The following is a 17,949-nucleotide window of genomic DNA, read 5'->3' as shown; positions in this document are numbered from 1 at the left end:
ATAAAATTTTGTACTTACAAACTTATTGAGGATATTTCAAATATGGTGTAACTAAAATGAGAATCAAACTTAACATGGTCATGTAAATGCTTCAATGGAAAAAACGTAAAATAAAGTAGTAATTTAGTAAAATAAAAGTTAATTAATTTAGCACAACTTCAAAATCAATAAAAGATAAAATGACATTTAGACATGACATGACATTATTTGAAATATCTTACAAAAATTTTTTTTAATATAGATGAACAATTTATTGAAGGACCAATAGGGTCAATGATAAGAATTGAATATTTTTAATTTTTATAAAATATTGTTAGCACTTAGAGGGATCGCAGTGATTGTGACTATAGGCCGACTATACTCAAAGGTAACACGAAACCTAATAGAAAAAGCGTCCGGCCCTATATCCCGCTTGTTCTTCGGGTTTTTTGTCTTTAATATCATTTTCTATTAGGTTTCGTGTTACCTTTGAGTATAGTCGGCCTATAGTCACAATCACTGCGATCCCTCTAAGTGCTAACAATATTTTATAAAAATTAAAAATATTCAATTCTTATCATTGACCCTATTGGTCCTTCAATAAATTGTTCATCTATATTAAAAAAAATTTTTGTAAGATATTTCAAATAATGTCATGTCATGTCTAAATGTCATTTTATCTTTTATTGATTTTGAAGTTGTGCTAAATTAATTAACTTTTATTTTACTAAATTACTACTTTATTTTACGTTTTTTCCATTGAAGCATTTACATGACCATGTTAAGTTTGATTCTCATTTTAGTTACACCATATTTGAAATATCCTCAATAAGTTTGTAAGTACAAAATTTTATACATGTTTTCATATTATCTTACACCAAAAATATCTTTGTAGCACCCTGATGATGGTTAAAATCTTAACCGAAAGCTCGGATTAAAGAAATTTAAAAGAGTACACTTTTTCATTTGCTGCATAACCCAATAACCAAATTATATATATATATATATATATATATATATATATATATATATATATATATATATATATATATATATATATATATATATATATATATATATATATATATATGTTCGGAAAGGTTTCCGCGGTTAATACAATGAAACTTAAAGCTAAAATCAATATCAACAAAAGAATTAATATTAAAATTAAACTCACCAGGCTTCCGGGTTGAACCGCGTCGTTGGTTTCTAGGCCGAGCTTTCGACGTCCTCTCTGACGTCATCTTCAGGGCTTCCGGGGTCTCAGTCTCCTGAGGCTCCAGACACTACACTCACTACTCACTACTTCACTACTCACTGCAATACTGTTGTTGCTGACGCTGGGGCGGTCATTTATACCGTGGACTGATGTGACTGACGTGGCTGTCGATGACGTGGCGGAGTGGGAATTAGCGCGAAGACTATTTGGAGTGGCGCGAAGATTTTTCACGGCTGGAATTGTATTTGTAGATGGAGCGGACGATGTTTTCTTTAGGAGGGGTCTCCAAGTCGAAGGTAAACGGATGCCGTCATCTCTTTTATTGAGACAACTTGGCCGTTTTTCGATTTCTATGGCTTCTCGGATAATCCTTTGTTTATAGAAGCGGATGGGGGCTATGGTTCTGGAGTTTTCAAAGTCAATTTTGTGACCTGTATGAAGATGGTGTTGGCCTAGGGCTGAAACTGAATCGGAATTGCGAACAGATATGGAATGTTCATAAATCCTATTTTGGATTCTACGATTGGTTTGTCCTATGTAAGATCGGGGGCAGTCTGCACAAGGAATTTCATAAACTCCGTGTTGTTCATTTGGAATGTTGTCTTTGACGGATCGGACAAGAGATGAAAGTTTTTGTTGGGGGGTAAATACTGTTTTTATTCCTCGTGGTTTAAGAATTCTGTCGATTTTGTCAGTAACACCTTTGATATAGGGAAGAAAAGCTTTCGTATGATCAGGATCTAACTCTTTGGGTTGTGATTGAGCGGGAGATTGAAGTTTATGGATGCTCCTATCGATGTGATTTTCGCGGTAACCGTTTTGGATGAGGGCTTGTTTTAGGTCACAAAATTGACTTTGAAAACTCCAGAACCATAGCCCCCATCCGCTTCTATAAACAAAGGATTATCCGAGAAGCCATAGAAATCGAAAAACGGCCAAGTTGTCTCAATAAAAGAGATGACGGCATCCGTTTACCTTCGACTTGGAGACCCCTCCTAAAGAAAACATCGTCCGCTCCATCTACAAATACAATTCCAGCCGTCAAAAATCTTCGCGCCACTCCAAATAGTCTTCGCGCTAATTCCCACTCCGCCACGTCATCGACAGCCACGTCAGTCACATCAGTCCACGGTATAAATGACCGCCCCAGCGTCAGCAACAACAGTATTGCAGTGAGTAGTGAAGTAGTGAGTAGTGAGTGTAGTGTCTGGAGCCTCAGGAGACTGAGACCCCGGAAGCCCTGAAGATGACGTCAGAGAGGACGTCGAAAGCTCGGCCTAGAAACCAACGACGCGGTTCAACCCGGAAGCCTGGTGAGTTTAATTTTAATATTAATTCTTTTGTTGATATTGATTTTAGCTTTAAGTTTCATTGTATTAACCGCGGAAACCTTTCCGAACATATATATATATATATATATATATATATATATATATAAATTTGGTTATTGGGTTATGCAGCAAATGAAAAAGTGTACTCTTTTAAATTTCTTTAATCCGAGCTTTCGGTTAAGATTTTAACCATCATCAGGGTGCTACAAAGATATTTTTGGTGTAAGATAATATGAAAACATGTATAAAATTTTGTACTTACAAACTTATTGAGGATATTTCAAATATGGTGTAACTAAAATGAGAATCAAACTTAACATGGTCATGTAAATGCTTCAATGGAAAAAACGTAAAATAAAGTAGTAATTTAGTAAAATAAAAGTTAATTAATTTAGCACAACTTCAAAATCAATAAAAGATAAAATGACATTTAGACATGACATGACATTATTTGAAATATCTTACAAAAATTTTTTTTAATATAGATGAACAATTTATTGAAGGACCAATAGGGTCAATGATAAGAATTGAATATTTTTAATTTTTATAAAATATTGTTAGCACTTAGAGGGATCGCAGTGATTGTGACTATAGGCCGACTATACTCAAAGGTAACACGAAACCTAATAGAAAATGATATTAAAGACAAAAAACCCGAAGAACAAGCGGGATATAGGGCCGGACGCTTTTTCTATTAGGTTTCGTGTTACCTTTGAGTATAGTCGGCCTATAGTCACAATCACTGCGATCCCTCTAAGTGCTAACAATATTTTATAAAAATTAAAAATATTCAATTCTTATCATTGACCCTATTGGTCCTTCAATAAATTGTTCATCTATATTAAAAAAAATTTTTGTAAGATATTTCAAATAATGTCATGTCATGTCTAAATGTCATTTTATCTTTTATTGATTTTGAAGTTGTGCTAAATTAATTAACTTTTATTTTACTAAATTACTACTTTATTTTACGTTTTTTCCATTGAAGCATTTACATGACCATGTTAAGTTTGATTCTCATTTTAGTTACACCATATTTGAAATATCCTCAATAAGTTTGTAAGTACAAAATTTTATACATGTTTTCATATTATCTTACACCAAAAATATCTTTGTAGCACCCTGATGATGGTTAAAATCTTAACCGAAAGCTCGGATTAAAGAAATTTAAAAGAGTACACTTTTTCATTTGCTGCATAACCCAATAACCAAATTTATATAATTACTGTCAGCAAAGACTCATTGTCTTCTTATATATATATATATATATATATATATATATATATATATATATATATATATATATATATATATATATATATATATATATATATATATATATATATATATATATATAAGAAGGCACTTATGGAATAAAATTATTTCTGTCCTTGTTTTAAATAATTTTAAAAAACGGTGAGACCCGTAGATTTTCGTATATAAAAATGTGTGCTTTTTAAACATAAATTTAAATGTACAGGTTGATTCATGCAAACCTAGCGTAGTCCATTATCTTTAATTTTAATTAAACACCCTGTATATTTTTGTTTTTAGAAGCTGCTTAACAACCTCATCTCAAAAATGTGTATTATGTAGGGTCTATTATGGATAATGCAAGTTGAAATTTTGAAATTATGTATAATTTTCGTCAAGATGTTAATCACATAAAACTTTGAAATTAATAATTCAAGAATCACACTTTAAATAAGGGTATTATTTTTTAAAATATCTATCAATTTTCTAAATTAAGTATCAATATAGTGGGTTTTGTATTTAATGCTTTTTATTTAAAGACATTTTTAAATAATTTGAAAATTTGCATATTTAAAACATTAATGAATACCTACTGCTGAAAACGATACTGCATGTTATGGACTTCAGAAAACATACATGATTTATGAGCATGTAGTTCCCTCTGCAACCTCTTAATCCCATAATATGTATCTTTTCATCTTTTAAGAAAAGACAAAAATTACCCATTTCATTTTTACAGATTAGGCACTTGACATCATTTTTACCCTGAAAATTCTATGTCGCTAACTTTACCATCAAATATAATTTAGGTGAAGTGAAACGAAAGAAGATTAATGCACTGTTGGATGTAGGGCTTTGGGTTGCATAATATGAATGAGAAATGGTTTATATTTGAGCAATGAATTTTTTTTAGATTTTTCTGTAGAATTTATACAGTTTTCAGTAGATAAGTAGATTTAAGTTCAAATCAGTAGGTTTTATACAGTTTTCAGTAGATCGGAGTTCAAATCGGAAGGTCTACTGAAAAATCAGTAGACCTGGTAACCCTGGGTGAAGGTGCAACATAATACAATTCAGGGGTCTATGTAAAACATAAAAGAAATTATGTAGTTTTTTTTATTTAAGTTAAAAAAGAATGTTACGTAACGCGCTGTTCGAACCCCCTCCCCCCCATGTAACGCGCCGTAACGTTTTACAAGACCCCCCTCCCCCAAACTGCGTTACGTAATACTTGAACGCTCCCCATGATTCTGCTCCATAGTAAAGCACACTGTTGCATAACATTTAATTAGTCTTAGTCTGAGGGCCAGTCAATCTGCTGGCCGCCTACCGATAATATTTCGTTTGTATTGTTGTTCTTGCTAATTTTTATAAATTTGGTTTTTTTGATGTTGGGAGAGAGTCAGTATTATCCACTATATCTTAATATTTTGTTCATTACTCTTTGTAAGTCTTCCAAGTTGTCGGCTATTATGACTGAATCGTCGGCATACCTAATGTTTTTTTATTTATTTATTTATATGCACATTTACAGTAATGATCCCAATTATAAATGCACAGTTGGTCAATACAAAGAAATAGGAACATACAATAATTTATACAATACAATAAAATAAATACACTTTAAAACAATAAATAAGGGTATCACAGTTTATGTAGCATAGTACTCTTTTTCATATTACATATTATACAGGGTGTCCAGAAATTCTACCGACAAACGAAGACATGAGATTCCTCAGATAATTTTAAGATAATTTAACCCAATTCACCTAGTCCGAAAATGCTTCCTAAGGGAGCTAGAGCTCTTTGAAGATGGCGTCATGTAATTAGTTTTTCTTAAATACCTCCAGAACGCTTCTATTTAGAAAAACGAAAATTGGTATACATATTTACTTTCCAGAAATGAATCGATTCCATCCATTGCGAATTTCTAGTACAACTCATAGGCCTCCGTTTTGGGTAGGGCAACGGTTATTTTATCGCCTAACTTTTTTGTCTTTAATTTTTAAGCATTTTTGACTCTGAATTATTTAATTGTGAGTTATTCTAGTACTAAAAGGTACTCTTAGTTTAAGTCGATAGGATACACCGTTTGCTAAAAAAATCGATTTGAAAATTTTTCGTTCCTTGAATTTAAAAAAAAAAGATACAAAAAAACTATTTAGAAAGATGAAAACTGGTACATTTATTTATATTCCAGAGATTAATCGATTTCATTAATGGCGAATTTCTAGTACCGGTCATAGGCGTCCGTTTTGGGTAGGTCAACAGTTATTTTATAGCATACCTTTATTGTCTTTAATTTTTAAGTATTTTTGACATTAGATTATTCAATTATGAGATACTCGAGTACTAAAAGTTACTCTTGCTTTAAGTTGGTAAAATACATCGGTTTTTTTTTTAATTTTTTTTAACTTTTTTTTTCAAATTCCCAAAACTAAAAACTTTCAAATCGATTTTTCTAGAAAACGGTGTATCCTATCGACTTAAAGTAAGAGTACCTTTTAGTACTAGAATACCTCACAATTTAATAATCCAGTATCAAAAATGCTTAAAAGTTGAAGACAAAAAAGTTATGCTATAAAATAACCGTTGCCCTATCCAAAACGTACGCCTATGACCGGTACTAGAAATTCGCAATGGATGGAATCGATTCATTTCAGGAAAGTAAATATGTATACCAATTTTCGTTTTTCTAAATAGAAGCGTTCTGGAGGTATTTAAGAACTAATTACATGGCGCCATCTTCAAAGAGCTCTAGCTCCTTTAGGAAGCATTTTCGGACTAGGTGAATTGGGTTAAATTGTCATAAAATTATCTGAGGAATCTCCTGTCTTCGTTTGTCGGTAGAGTTTCTGGACACCCTGTATAGGTCAAGGTCTTCACTCACGATAAAATCATTCATTGCCATTAAGCAGTTTGCCATGGGGGAGTTTGCGTATTCTGGAGTTATTTTAAATAAAGTGTGTCTACATCTAAGTCTTTGGTCTGGTACATTAAAATTTATAAATGAAAGAATCGTAGGAGAATCTATGATTTGATAAATGTTAATAATTAAACTTCCACTTTACTTTTATGCCGACTGTCTCGTTTACCAAAGCTTCTTGTATGATTTCTTCAGAATAAATATTAAACAGTAACAGCAACAGTATGCAACCTTGCCTTTACCTTCTTATCTCCATTTCCTCTGACACTTCTCTTCCAATTTTCACGTTAGATCGTTGGCTGTAGTATGAATTTTTATATAAATTCTCTATGGTATAAACTTACATTATCTTTTCTCTCTTTATAATTCTTTAGTTGCTTTTATTTTTATTTAATTTAATCAGTTAAGCCCATTCGTACCTTTCGGTGTTGGGCTGTTTACAACTAGTTCAATATCTACATTTTAATACATTTTAATAATTATACAATACTTAATTTAACAATGCAATTTTAATGAATATAAATTACTTATTTGACCCATCCTTCTGTCCATATGTTTTAATCTTGTGGTGCTTCTTTGATACTTCTTTTCCATGCTGTTCTATTTTGAGCTAATTGTTTTGCCATACTCCATTGCAGCCCTTTCTTCTCTACTTCTTGTCTAACTTGCTCTTCTCATCTCATTCTTGGGCGACCTACTTTATTTTTCCCTTGTACTCTGACTTCATATACTTTTTTCGTTATTCTTGTGTCGTTTAGTCTATGGATGTGGCCCAACCATCCTAACTGTCGTTCCCCTATAATTGTCTCTATGGGTTTTATTTTTAGAGCTTGCGTTATTGTGTCGTTTCTTATTTTGTCTCTTCGTGTGACCCCTTCTATTTTTCTCAAGAATCTCATCTCTGTAGCTTTGATTTTTCTTTTGTTGTTCTTTGTTAGCGTCCACGACTCACTCCCATAGACGATTGATGGTCGAACCACTTTTTGGTACACTTGTGTTTTGACTTCTTTGCGTACCTCTTTCTTTCCAAAGAACGTATTTCTTAATGTATTATAGATTGTCCCTGCTTTTCCTATTTTTTTTATTTCTTTGTCTATTTTACCATCTTCTTCAATAATTGTACCTAAGTAGTTGTAGCTGTTTACTTGTTCCAACACTTGTCCTTCTACCTTAATTTTTATCACTTTTTTGTAGTTGCCATAACCATTGTTTTACTTTTATCGGTGTTTATTTCCATGTTCATTTTTCTTAGTTCTTTTATATAAGTGTTTATTATTTGTTGCAGTTTCTCTTCCGTGTCAGCTAACAGTACCATATCATCTGCAAATAGTAATTCTTGTATTTGTACATTGTTCATTTTCCATTTTCCCAATATCATGTCTTTAGATTTCTCCTTGCATTGCCTTATTGCGTCATCTAGTACCATTGAGAAAAGTAGTGGACTTAGTACGCAGCCTTGTTTTAGTCCTATCTTTGTATGGAATTCAACAGATTCTTGATTGTGAGTCCTTATTTTTATTTTATTATTTTTATATAAGGCTTTAATTATTTCTATCATATCCTTTTCTATTCCATTTTTCTTTAAACATTTCCATATATCTTCCCTTCTTATTCTATCAAAAGCTTTTTTCAAATCAATAAAGCATATATGTATCTCTTTGCCTTTCATCAATAGTTTTTCTCCTATTTGTCTCAATATGAAAATCAGATCTTGGGTACTCCTTCATTTTCTGAAGCCATGCTGAGATTCTTCTAATTTTATTTTTAGTTTTTCCCTTAGCCTTTTTTCAATTATTCTATTGAATATTTTGGCAGGAACGCTTGTCAATGTAATACCCCTATAATTTTCGCAATTTCTTGCGTCTCCTTTCTTAAACAGTGGTACTATTATATCTGTTTTCCAATCAGATGGTATTTCCTTTGCTGTGATTATTTCATTTAGTAGTTCTCGGAATTTTTCTTTTGAATTTTCACTCATGTACTTTAACATTTCAGCTGTGATTTCATCTTGGCCTGGAGATTTTCCCAATTTTAATTTGTCAATGGCTTCCGCAATTTCCTCTTTTGTTATTTGTTGCATTTCCTCTGTATTTTCGATCATGTCTTCCTTCTTTCTTGTTGATATTGTTTCCATTCTGTTAGTTCTTCAAAGTACTGCTTCCATCTTTGCATTATTTCTCTTTCTGTAGTTAATATATTTCCTTCTTTATCTCTTATATTTCTTAATCTATGTGTTTTCTTTTGTCTTAGCTGTTTCAATGTACCATAGACCAATTTCTGGTTATTAAAATAGTTTTCATTCATTTTGTGTCCAAAATCTTCCCAAGACTTCTTTTTTGCCGTTTTAATTTCTTATTTAATGTTGTTTCTGGCCATTTTGTATTTTTCGTAATCGTCCTCCGATTTGGTTTTTAGATACTTTTTTCCATACTTTTTTCTTTTCTTTCACTTTACGTTGTATTTCTGCTGTCCACCATTTACTTTTCTTCGAATATATGTTTGTAATTTTAGTTGTTCCGCATACTTCTTTTGCTGTTTTTAATATGATTTCCTTAAATTGCTTCCATTTATTTTCTATTCCTGTGTTAATTGCCTTTATAGTCTCGAACTGTTTGGTTAACTTCTTCTGGTATTCCTCTTTACTATCTATTTCTCTTAATTTGTAGCTTTTTATTTTTTCTTTAGTTATCTTCTTTCTTTTTTCTGTTGTGTTATGTGTGTGCACCCTTAGTTCCATTATAAGCAAGTAATGGTCACTGCTTATTTCAGCCTCTCTTTTTACCTTTAGGTTTAGGTTTTATCATCTTTAGGTCTTTTCTTTTTATTAGGAAATAGTCTATTATGGATTTTTCTTTTCTCGATTGGATTTCTCTAGTATATTTGTGTATGTCTTTGTGCATAAATTTTGAATTCGTTATAACCATATCATTTGCTATACATAGGTCTATGATTCTGTTTCCGTTATCATTTTTCATTTCTTCTCCATGTTGCCGTAGGTATCGTTCAATCCCTTTATTGTCTCTTCCCACTCTACAATTTAGGTCTCCCATTAATATAATGTTTTCTCCTTCGTTATCCAGCTCTGCTTGTAATATTTCAAAGAATTCATCTTTTTCCTTTTTTTTTGGCATTATCATTTGGCCCATATGCTACGATTATGCTGGTTTTATTTGTATTTTCTAGTTTTACTTCCACTACCAATAATCTTTCGTTTATATATCTTTCATCTATATGTTATTTGTCTTTTCTGTTCTTACTATTAGGCCTACACCTCCCGCACCCCATTCTTTTAAGTCCTCTCCTGACCAACATAAGCGGTAATCCTCATTTAGATCTACTATTCCTCTACCCTTCTTTTTTATTTTAGTTACTCCCAAGTAGTCTATATTTTGTAGTTTCATCTCTTCAATTATTTCCTCTTCCTTACCGTTAATACCTCGCACGTTCCATGTAGCCATTTTTATGATTTCCTTTTCATTTTCCTTATGTTCCGTATTTTTATATATCTCACCATTTTTGTTCCTCGCTATATTTGTAGCTTCATATATATTTTTATTCGTGTCCATTTTATTTGCCAGGTTCGTTGTGTTTGTTCTCATGTCGCCTTCAATTTCTGCTATTCGTTTTTTGGATTTATTACTTCTAGTTTTTTCATAGTCTTATTCCATTTCCAAATCTCGCCATTTATAGTTATTTTATTGTACCCAATTTTCACCTTATTTCCTTTTAATTCTTCTTCTTTTGCCATATTTCTTATTTGCTTGTTCTTCTCACGCTCCTTTGTTGTCATGTCATGATTTATGTAGACCTTTTCCTGCTGCAGTTCTTTTAATTTGTATTTGTTTTTCATGATTTGTTCTTTTTCGTCTTCATTATTTATTTCAATTAAGCATACTTTTCTTCCTATTTTATGAACTGTTTTTACATTAATATTTATCTGTGTGTTTGTTATCATGTTCTCCACGAATTGTTTAAGTTCTGTTTTATTTTCTGTCTCAATTTCAATTCCTGACATCACTATATTATTTTTCCTTTTCTCTCTCTCTAGCCATTCAATTCTATCATTTGTTTCATCTAGTTTCTCTTTAATATCTTTATTTTCTTCTTTTAGTTTTTGATTTTCTTGTCTCAATATCTTATTTTCTTCTCTTATCAGTTTTATATCTTCACTGGTTTTATCACTCTGCTTTTTGAGCTCCGACACCATCTCTATTAACAGATATAGTTTTTGTTCTTTACTGTTTGTTTTAGATGGTGTTTATGAAAGTTTTCTATTTTTTGATCTTTGAGTCGCCTCATCCGGATCTCTTTTCCTTTTGCTATCGTCCGAACAGTCGTCGCTGTCCTCTATGTTCTTGTTTGTTTCGCTTTGTCTTATTTTATTATCGCCTTCCGCCATGTTCTTGTTTATTTCACGGTATCTTAGTTGGTATCTCAACGATAGGAACTTCGCCCAGATCGACTCTTCAAAAGCTAGGTTCCTCTTTGAGTCCTCAAACTAAGTATTTTATTTTATTTTTCTTCGCTAAGTATTTTAATTTTTATAGTTTTCCTTTTTCCGCGACTTTTACTACAATCTGGCAACGTCGCCGTGACGTGGAGCGTGACCCGTCTCCCAGCTGGTTGTTGATTGTTGAAACTCGTTCACTTCCTATGCCCGTTTTTTGTGTTTGTTTGTTTATACACTCTTAATTTCACACTTAATTAGTTATTTTTGTTTATTTTCTCACTTATATCGTCAGTATGCACTTTTATGTACACTTTATATTGGAAACTGTTATTTAATTTCCACTACTACATCCAAAATTCGGTAAAATAGTAGGTGGTTTTGCAAAAACCTTCTCTTGGCTCTACACCGTTGCCGGTTCTCCCGCTTTTATTTTTATTTGGTTTTTATTTTATTTTATTTTTTACTTCTGTTTTAGGAAAACATCAGATGCAAAACACATTCAACGAACAGAAACAAAACACAATTTCTGATGATGAAAAAATACTGCTGCTTCAGTATGCAAGCAAACAACAGTTAAATAATTATTATGAATGTCAAGACACTGTTAACAATTCATTCCATTATAAATGGGCCGAGGTGTCGAAAATATTTAAAGAAAAAGGCTATAAGAGGGAACCTGAAGAATTGGCAAAATACTTCCTATCAATGAAACATACAGCCATGTCGAGATTTAAAGGTTATTTCTTTAATAAAAATAAAAGACCCACGATACCAGGAGATTATGTACTTGCAAATTTATTTCCCGAGTATTTTGAGAGTCTCGGTTTCGATATGAGTGAATTGATGACAGATGTAAGTACAATTTTATTTAGATTATTTATGCATTTAAAATTCCAATTGACGACATTTTCAAAAATCTTCATTGTCTTAACCATTTTTTGCCCAAGATTTATCTATCTATAACAGTCGCTTCAGTTCAGTGATAAATGAAAGATACAAAAACGGCATAAAATCGGTTAAGGCGTACCCAGGCGCAGATGTTTCCTCGGACCACAATCCCTTGATAGCGCGTGTAAGCATTAAACTTAAGAAACCTTCACAAAGGGTAAAACCAGATTACATAGATACCAGCCGCTTACAGAACTCAAAAATCAAAGAAGAATTAAAGCAACAGATAAATGGTAACCTAAGAATGTTGTCTACAAAGGAACCAAACACGCACGTGGAAAACAAGTGGCAAGACTTAAAAGAAGCCCTAATAAAACCCGCTCAAAATATCCTTAGCAGAGGAAATACGACAAAAAGACAAGAATGGATGACAGAGAAAATTTTAAGTCTCATGGAGGAACGAAGACAGTTTAAGGGAAAATGCAAACAAAAATACAACGAGATACACAAGCAAATTAGAGATGAAATAAGGTCAGCGAAAGAAAACTTTTACAAAAGAAAATGTGAAGAAATTGAAGAACTGCAATTAAAACATGACACATTTAACCTACATAAAAAGGTAAAAGAATTGGCAGGTATACAAAAAAGGAAGCATCCCAATGTGCTATACAACGCAAATGGCCAAATAATAACTGACCTACAAGAAAAGCTTACGACCTGGAAGAATTATATAGAAGAACTCTTTGCCGATGAAAGAGAGGATCATGATATTGGTAACATACAAGGTGAGGAAGGACCAAGAATCTCTAAAGAAGAAATACTATATGCTATAAAACAATGAAAAATGGCAAATCACCGGGTCCAGATGGACTTCCATCGGAACTTCTTAAGCTTGCGGAAGATGAAACAGTAAATGTTTTGGTTGACCTCTTTAACTGCATTTATAAAACAGGAGAAATACCTAAGGAATGGCTTCTGTCAACTTTTGTAACTATTCCAAAGAAAACAAACGCAAAACTGTGCACCGACCATCGCACAATAAGCTTAATGGGACACACACTAAAAGTATTTCTTAAAGTGATACATACAAGAATTCACAAAACACTAGACGCTGACATCAGTGATACTCAATTCGGGTTTCGAAACGGGCTTGGAACAAGGGAAGCACTATTTGCACTTAATATCATGTGCCAAAGATGCCTAGATGTTAACCAGGATATATATTTGTGCTTCATTGACTACAACAAGGCGTTCGATAAAGTTCGCCACGAACACCTGATGAGACTCTTGGTAGAGAAAAATTTGGATAAAAGGGACCTCAGAATTATCTTCAATCTTTACTATAACCAGAAGGCGAATATTAGAGTAGAACGGGAAACAACCGAGGAACTCGAGATCAAAAAAGGCGTAAGGCAGGGATGCATACTTTCACCAACCTTGTTTAACTTATATTCAGAAGATATTATAAACAGAGCCCTTGCTGACCAAGATATAGGAGTTAAAATAAATGGCACTTTAATAAACAATTTGAGATACGCTGATGACACAGTATTAATAGCAGATACCCCGGAAGATCTCCAAACACTGATAAACAGAATAGTAGAGTGCAGCGAAAAGTTCGGTTTATCACTTAACATCAAAAAAACAAAAATAATGATGGTGTCGAAATCTCCACAAAATTTTTCTGACATAACCGTACATGATCAAAGAATTGAGCGTGTCAGAAAATATAATTACCTGGGAACTGTTATTAATGAAAACAACGACAACTCTGAAGAAATCAAGATCAGAATAGAAAAAGCTAGAGCTACTTTTACCAAAATGAAAACAGTTTTATGCGGAAGAGAGCTAAGTTTAAATCTTAAAATTCGCCTCATGAGATGTTACGTGCTGTCAGTTCTTTTCTATGGAATGGAAGCTTGGACACTGAAAAAGATCGATACAAGGAAAATAGAAGCATTCGAGATGTGGATGTACCGCAGGATACTGAGAATATCGTGGACAGAGAGAGTGACAAACATGGAAGTGTTGCGAAGGATGCAGAAAGAAAAAGAACTTGCGCTTACTATTAAAAAGCGCAAACTGCAATACTTGGGACATATAATGAGGGGACAAAAGTACCAGCTACTACAATTAATTATTCAGGTAAAAATAATAGGTAAAAGATCCATTGGCAGAAGAAAACATTCATGGTTGAAGAATTTAAGAGATTGGTACAAGTGCAGCAGCTGCCAATTATTTAGATCTACGGTATTAAAAATACGCATAGCCTTGATGATAGCCAAACTTCGGAACGAGGACGGCACCTGAAGAAGAAGAAGAACAGTCGCTCTTCAACATTCGAACGAGACATTCAGCCCTGTGATGGATGACCGAAGTTATCGTTAACGTAAAGTTATCCTGTAGTTATGTTATTACCATCGAATTGGAGTGATGTATCATACTTAACTTAACTATTTGCGTTATTTCTTGACAGTTCTTGAGTTATCTGGTCACTTTATAACGCGACGTTAAACCTCAAGTTATGAGATAACTCTGTAGTTATGCAAGGTTAGGTTCATCTTTTGACTTGTTTTTAGACAGAAATCAAGTGAATTTAGAAGCTAGTAATTTAATAATTAAGAATAGAAGGGTAATACAATTTTAAAAATTATACAAAAATCAAATCGAGCGATATAAGTTGAAATTTTATTTTAAGTACCTACTGAGCTTTCTATCCAGAGTTGCCAGATGATATTTTATAAATTCCCCACTTAGAAACTGAAATTCCCTGAAATTGAAGCTCAAATACCCCAAAGTCCCCAAATTTAAATTGTTGCCGCATTTTAATAAATTATTAGTCAAATGAAGAGAAGCAGTAAAGCAAAATTCATACTACAATATCAACGAGGGCCATGGAAATAATTCATAGTTCCTATCGTCTTCGATTATATGGGAGTATAATATACAGTTCTATGTACATTCGCAAATTTAATTTACCATGACCCCTTAAAATCATCCATAATTTTCCGCCCCCAAAAAATCCCACTACAATTTCTGCTTAGAAAAATTTCAATAGACGCTTTCAAATTAACCCAAAATTTTGGGAAAATACACCAATCTGGCAACCCTGTTTCTATCTACCGTTTGAAAGCAACTTAGAAACACCAACGAACCCAAACAGCTGTTTGCTGTTTGCTCATCGGCGGTAGCCGACGACGGGTATGTTCGGAACAATCTCTAGCGCTCACTCCAACTTGTACTATTTGTACATAGGGTTCTCTTTGTTACTTCAAAATTTGTTCCTCAAAACTTCTTTCTAATATAACGTTGATGATATAACTATCTCATAACTGCGAGCGATACATCACACCAAATTTTACCTATATAGTTATGGGCACGTTATTCCTGAGAGTTATCTTAGCTTTAACTCAAACGTTAAACTTAACTTCGGTCATCCATCACAGGGCTGAATGATTATGGGCTCTCCGTTATCAATTGCAAAAACTTGAATTCGATAATAGGTGTTTTAAATTAGAAACAAAACCATCGTTTTAAATTAATTTATCGTTCTTTAATGTGAAAGTGATTTAGAACATAAAAATAAAACCTAATGATAGTTTAATTGTTTGTACAAATCAAAAAAAACAGTGTTATTTGACTTATAGTCCAGGAACTAAAAACTATTTTGCAACATGAATCTACGAGACCACGGAAATTGTCGTAAAATGGAAACACATGCAGCACACGATCTCCCAAAACGTTCCAGGTGCCAACACTCCATTGATCTACAGTCAAATACCAGGGCAAATGCCATGCTTTTCTCAAGGTATGTTAGCAACAAACACAGCCTATCCTATTCTATAATCCCACTACAATTATCCCAACCTTTAAATAATTATCAACAACAATCTAACCCAATTATAGCACCTGAACCAATACAACCCAGCACTTCAAAAGATCAAGAAGTATGGGAGACAGTACAGTACAAAAAGCGTCTACGAAACAATGAAAGTCCTGACAATCGAATTAAAAAACAAGCAGTGCTAACAGACTACTGGCTAACAAAACCAGCTGCGACAGAAAACAGATTCTCAGCTCTGGACAAAGAGCCGGAAGAAGAGGCTAACAAAGAGCCTGAAGAAGAAGCTAACAAAGAGCCGGAAGAAGAAGCGAATAGCGGAACAACTGGCAGAGAATCAAGGAGGCCTCCTCCCATATTCATTCAACATGTAACATTTATCAAACCTCTGCAAGATTTACTAGACAAAACAGCATCCAAACAGTATACCTTAAAAAGCCTGAATAACAATCAAGTTAAAGTACAGCTAGACACAGCAGAACATTACAAAGAAACTGTTAAAGCACTAACCGAAAAAAAAACGCAGTTCCACAATTATCAGCTAAAACAAAACCGAGGATTCCGAGTCATGGTTACAAACCTGCACCCCTCTACTGATCTGGAAGACATAAAAAAGGTATTCACAGAGCTGGGACACTCAGTCATAAATATCTCGAACATAAGACAAAGAGGCACGAAAGAATGCCTTCCTCTGTTTAGTATCAAACTTGAAACAAATTTAAATAATAAAGAGGTGTACCAAATAACTAAAATACTTAACACCGTAGTTAAAATAGAACCTCTCCACCCAAAAAGAGAGATACCACAATGTCAAAGATGCCAGCACTTTGGACATCCTCGTCAATACTGCCATAGAAGCTCCCATTGTGTCAAATGCACAGGCGCTTACTTAACCAAAGAATGTCCAAGAAAAATAAGAAATAATGAAGTCCAATGCGTAAACTGCGAAGAAAATCACCCTGCAAACTACAGAGGTTGCTCAGTTTACAAAGAATTACAAAAAAGTAAATTTCCACCATTACGCGCAAAAGCACCACAGAGACCAACAAATGATATAATTCAGCAAAATCCACAACAACCACTCAGCTATGCTCAAGTTGCAGGAGCAACAAATTCCAATACTCAACAATTTAACCCACCTCAACAACAACAAGGTTTACCACCTATGTCATTTCAACCAACAAACAACTTAGAACAGGTCGTCTCAAAACTGATGGAGAGAATGGACAAAATGTTCGACATCCTAATGACACTGGTCACAAAGTTTAGCCTTCAACACTGAACTAAACATTCTAACTAAACTAATCTGGAAGTCAAAGCCTTTATTTCAGAGCATGATCTGGACGTTATGTTAATATCTGAGGCACATATGACAGACAAAAGCTACTTCAATATACCCAAATTCTCAACATATATAACTCAACACCCTCTAGGAAGAGCCCATGGAGGCACTGCTATAATTATAAAAAACAGCATTAGACACCATGAAATAATCAAGCATAGTGAAGTAAACTTACAAGCCACGTCTATCTCAATAACTGATTGGAATAGCCAGCTTATACTATCTGCAGTTTACTGTCCACCAAATAAAATTATTAAAGAAGAACACTTCACGACATACTTTAACAAGTTCGGAAATCGCTTCATACCTGCTGGTGACTATAATGCTAAACACCTTCATTGGGGATCAAGACTCATAAACATTATTAAAAAGTGTCCAAAACAATAATTTACTAACAGCATCCACGGGTCAACCGACGTACTGGCCAACCGACACACGAAAAGTGCCTGATCTCATCGACTTCTGTATTGTCAAAGGTATCTCTCTAAACTACTTGAAAGTTCAACCTTTGTTCGATCTCTCATCTGATCACTCTCCCTTCATTATTACCCTAAGTACACAGGTGCACCACATCACAAAACCACTAGTTTTATCCAACAGCCGGACAAACTGGAATACCTTCAGAGATATAATAAAAAATAGTATAAATTTAAACCTACCACTAAAATCTGAGCAAGATATAGAAGAAGCAGTCAAACATCTAACTGTAAAAATTCAAC

The 17,949-nt window shown here is 33.4% G+C and overlaps 1 protein-coding gene across 1 annotated transcript in view; it reads left to right on the top strand.

Annotated features, from left to right (window-relative positions):
* Positions 1–17,949, top strand: part of LOC126882423 (uncharacterized) — a 39,492-nt gene that overhangs the window by 10,626 nt on the left and 10,917 nt on the right. Inside the window, exon 2 of the mRNA XM_050647374.1 lies at positions 11,635–12,011. Within this exon, the coding sequence (XP_050503331.1) occupies positions 11,635–12,011 (377 nt within the window). The remainder of the gene's footprint in view (positions 1–11,634; positions 12,012–17,949) is intronic.

This window comes from Diabrotica virgifera, chromosome 3 (assembly GCF_917563875.1).
Source record: "Diabrotica virgifera virgifera chromosome 3, PGI_DIABVI_V3a".
Classification (NCBI taxonomy): domain Eukaryota; kingdom Metazoa; phylum Arthropoda; class Insecta; order Coleoptera; family Chrysomelidae; genus Diabrotica; species Diabrotica virgifera.
Note: the sequence above shows the minus strand (reverse complement) of the source record. Positions and strands in the feature narration are given on the sequence as shown.